General features: G+C 37.8%; 1 protein-coding gene across 1 annotated transcript in view; it reads left to right on the forward strand.

The window, feature by feature from the left end:
- The first annotated feature begins 2181 nt into the window (after positions 1-2181).
- Positions 2182-3615, forward strand: part of tapt1b (transmembrane anterior posterior transformation 1b) — a 19178-nt gene continuing 17744 nt past the window's right edge. The window contains exon 1 of the mRNA XM_037689947.1: positions 2182-2392. Coding sequence (XP_037545875.1) covers positions 2215-2392 — 178 coding nt within the window. The 5' untranslated portion in view covers positions 2182-2214. The remainder of the gene's footprint in view (positions 2393-3615) is intronic.

Genomic DNA, 3615 nt, shown 5'->3' on the forward strand with positions numbered 1-3615 from the left:
CTCTCACGAGCCCATCGTGCCCCGAGGAAGGTAACGCAACGCCGGGGGAGCGAGCTCAGGTCACCCCCGGCGGTCACCATCAGTTTATCCTACTGTTTGATAGACGGAAGAAAACCTAACCAGAACCAGAACCGGACTAAAAAGGCTAAAACGCGCTGTTCTCTGAGGTGTTGCATGTATTCATGTGTAAGTCACACGAGAAACTGAATCTGTGGGAGTCAAGGTGATCTGAGAAACTGGATCCGTGTCCACACACACACACACACACACTCATTGACCTTTTCATCTCGACATTTGGATGCAGAAGTGTAATCTATGATGACTTCTGCCATAAAAACAAAGAAGCGGGTTTAATGTTCTGAATGACAGATGCAGTTAATTATAAGAAGGTCAACATGAAGCTTTGTGAGCTTCATCTACAGGTTTTATGTCTCACAATCTCTTCTCAGACCACACCTTTATATATTAGAGTCTGTTTAATTTGCAAAAAGTACATTTTTATGTGAGCTATTTGGTATAGTTTTTTTAAATCACCCTTCTCCAAAAGGCCAAGACAGGCTGTAATGTTTTTGCTTGTGCCTGTGTGCACGTGTGTGTAATTTTGTGTCTGACTGGTAGCAAAATACCTCATGAACTACTGGATGAATTTTAATGAAACGTAATAGGTGTATGTACATTTGCAACTGTTTAACCTTTGGAGTCAACTCGACTGAAGAAGGTTATCACAGCTAAACTAAAAAACACATAAATGGGTATAACTCTCTCATGTTTACAGTGATTTAAGTCAAATTTGGTGATGTAGTAGATGAGACTGATCCCTGACACATATTCCGAACACTTAGAGATTGCACAAGATTTTTGTTTGAAATTGTGCCATTAACTATTTGGACTCAGCTGTGTTTGTCTGTTAGCTAAATATCTTGTGAACTGCTGGGCAGATTTTAATTAAATTTTCAGAAAGTAATCATTTCATGCACCACAAGAAGTTGACCTTAGCCAACACATAAGCAGCTTTAACTCAGTCCATATTGAATCAGTCTTGCAGGCACAACATGGGACTAAAATTTGGTGTGGTAGTGGCTGAGCTTCATCCTCAACACTTATTCTAAGGGTGACTTCTCGCAAGACTGAGCATAATGAACATATCATACTAAAATGGCTACAACTGTTATTTATCGACATGATCTAAACTCTGGCATCAACTCACAGCGAGCGATGTGCATTCCTTCGAGGAATTCTAGGCTTTGATTTTTTTATTTATTAGTGTTTAATAGTAATACTATTCAAGTATGAAGCATGATAGTTTTATTGTTGCTATACTTAAATTTTATCATCTTTCAACATTCATTTTGATATGTTCTAAATGTTCTCTAGCCTAATTATTGGACATTTTTAAAAGGCATTGAACAAATAATTAAATATTTACCAAAAGCAAGCTATTAAATGTAAAGGACATAACCTCAGTCCGGATATTAGTTTTAAAACACATATTTCACATGCATGGCTAAATAAAATGTAAGTTTAACTCCTAAGTTTACAAAGTTGTCTGTTTATTTTATACAAGGATTCAAACTAATGAAAAAATGTAAAATTTTGCTCGAAATGGAAAAATAACAATAATAAAAAATGTGATTTTTTTTTGCACTTTAACATATGTTTTACCTATTTAATTTCAAATGTATTCTAATACAGTGATTTTGTATAAAAACAATTGCATCTGTAATATATTTGTGTCCTTTAAATTTAATTTTCTAGTGTAGTTATAACCAGTAGTCTATCAATTGTAAATAGTGAGACAGAAAACAGAATTTGTCTATAGCTTGTCATGAGCCTGGTTCTGCTAAAGGTTTCTTCCTCATGAGGGAGTTTTTCCTTTCCACTGTCGCCTTCATGCTTGCTCAAGATGAGAGTTCTACGATGGAGTTAAATTCAAAGCAGTCTGCTCCTCAGATAAATAATGTTAACTTATTTTATATATATATGAATGTTTCTGTTCAGTGCCCTTAGATAACTTCTGTTGTGACTTAGCGATATATAAATAAACTGAACTGAACTGAATTTATTTAGAGTCGAAAATCAATGTAGAAAATTGACTTAAGTGATCCGGAGCTTTTGGCGCCACCTCTTGGTGACTCTGAAATTGAAGCGCGCGATGACGTCACGTGGAGCGACGCAGCCAGTCTCCCAGGCAGCAGCTAAGATCATTTGGCAAAGATGGCGGATATGCCTTCGATAGGTTTGGCTGAGGAGAAAGAAAAGGAGAACGAGGACAGGGAGAAGGACGGAAAGACTGTCAGAACGGACAGGAATAAAGACAAAGATGGAGTTACTGAAACGCGGGGGTTTAACGACAAAAATAGTGACGGTAGAGGCAAAAAACGCAACCTGTCAGGTGAGACAGATTTTTAGTTTCACACAGCACTAGCTGCTCACTGAAGTCATTTATTTTAAAACGGTAAACCATGTTGTTGTAGCACGCAGCTGATATTAGCTGAACCTGTGCATCTCAGTTTGCGCTGTTACTGGTGACACTACACTAATCTCGACCAAAACAACGCCGGGAGGCCTAGCAATGTCAGCTGCATCCTGATCATAATAAACATGGATTACCTGCTGCCAGTAGGTAACACAGCTGACTGAAATTATGCAGGAGACCTAATAAGTTGCATGGGTGTGTGCGCGTGTGTGTGTATTTATTTATTTATTTATTTATTTATTGTAAAGGCGTGTTTCTTTTGCGCAGGCGCACTGAGATGTACAGTTGGCTACAAATGTTAATACACAAACTGTAGGCTCGTGAGAAGATTGACAGAGATTTTCAGCTCATCCAACCTTTATTCATACATTTTTATTTTTTTAAATAATATTTATTAATATTATTATTAATATAATATTCATATTGGGGAAATTCAACAATGTACTTGTGACCATGTTTTTCAAGTGTCCCAAAACTGAATGTTCCAACTACTCTGTTCACATTCCTGTTTCATCTATAATGAATTTCCATCATTGCATTTTGAAATAGGTAAACTTCTTCTTCTTTCATCTTTTCCCTCTTCAGGGGTCGCCACAGCAAGTCAACCTCCTCCGTCTCACTCTGTCCTCTGTCCTCACTCCAACTAGCTGTTTTATGATTTGGTAGTTCATTACTTTTATGGTATCTGTTGATTTGACAGTTTTTATGCTTGTATGTGTTGGTGTACAGCACTTTGGCCAACGGTGTTGTTTTAAAGTACTTTATAAATAAAGTTGTATTGTACCGTACCTCCACGCCCTCTCTAACCATCCATACTGTATGTCTCCCGTTTGGCCTTCCTCTTTGTCTTTTTCCTGGCAGCTGCATTTCTAACATCCTTCTACCATTATACCCACTGTCCCCCCTCTGGACATGTCCAAACCATCTCAGTCTGGTCTCTAACTTGATCTCCCAGTTGTTCAACCTGTGCTGTACCTCTGATGATCTCATTCCTAATCTTATCCATCCTTGTCTCTCCTAAGGAGAACGTCAACATATTCTTCTTCTTCATGTTTCTGCTACTTCCAGTTCCTTCTTTTCTCTTTTTTTTTTTTTTTTTTTGCCTCCTCTCTAGCTCTCTTAACGAGGCGCACACATTT

Source organism: Nematolebias whitei, chromosome 16, assembly GCF_014905685.2.
Source record: "Nematolebias whitei isolate Nwh7 chromosome 16, NemWhi1, whole genome shotgun sequence".
In the NCBI taxonomy this organism is placed as follows: Eukaryota; Metazoa; Chordata; class Actinopteri; order Cyprinodontiformes; family Rivulidae; genus Nematolebias; species Nematolebias whitei.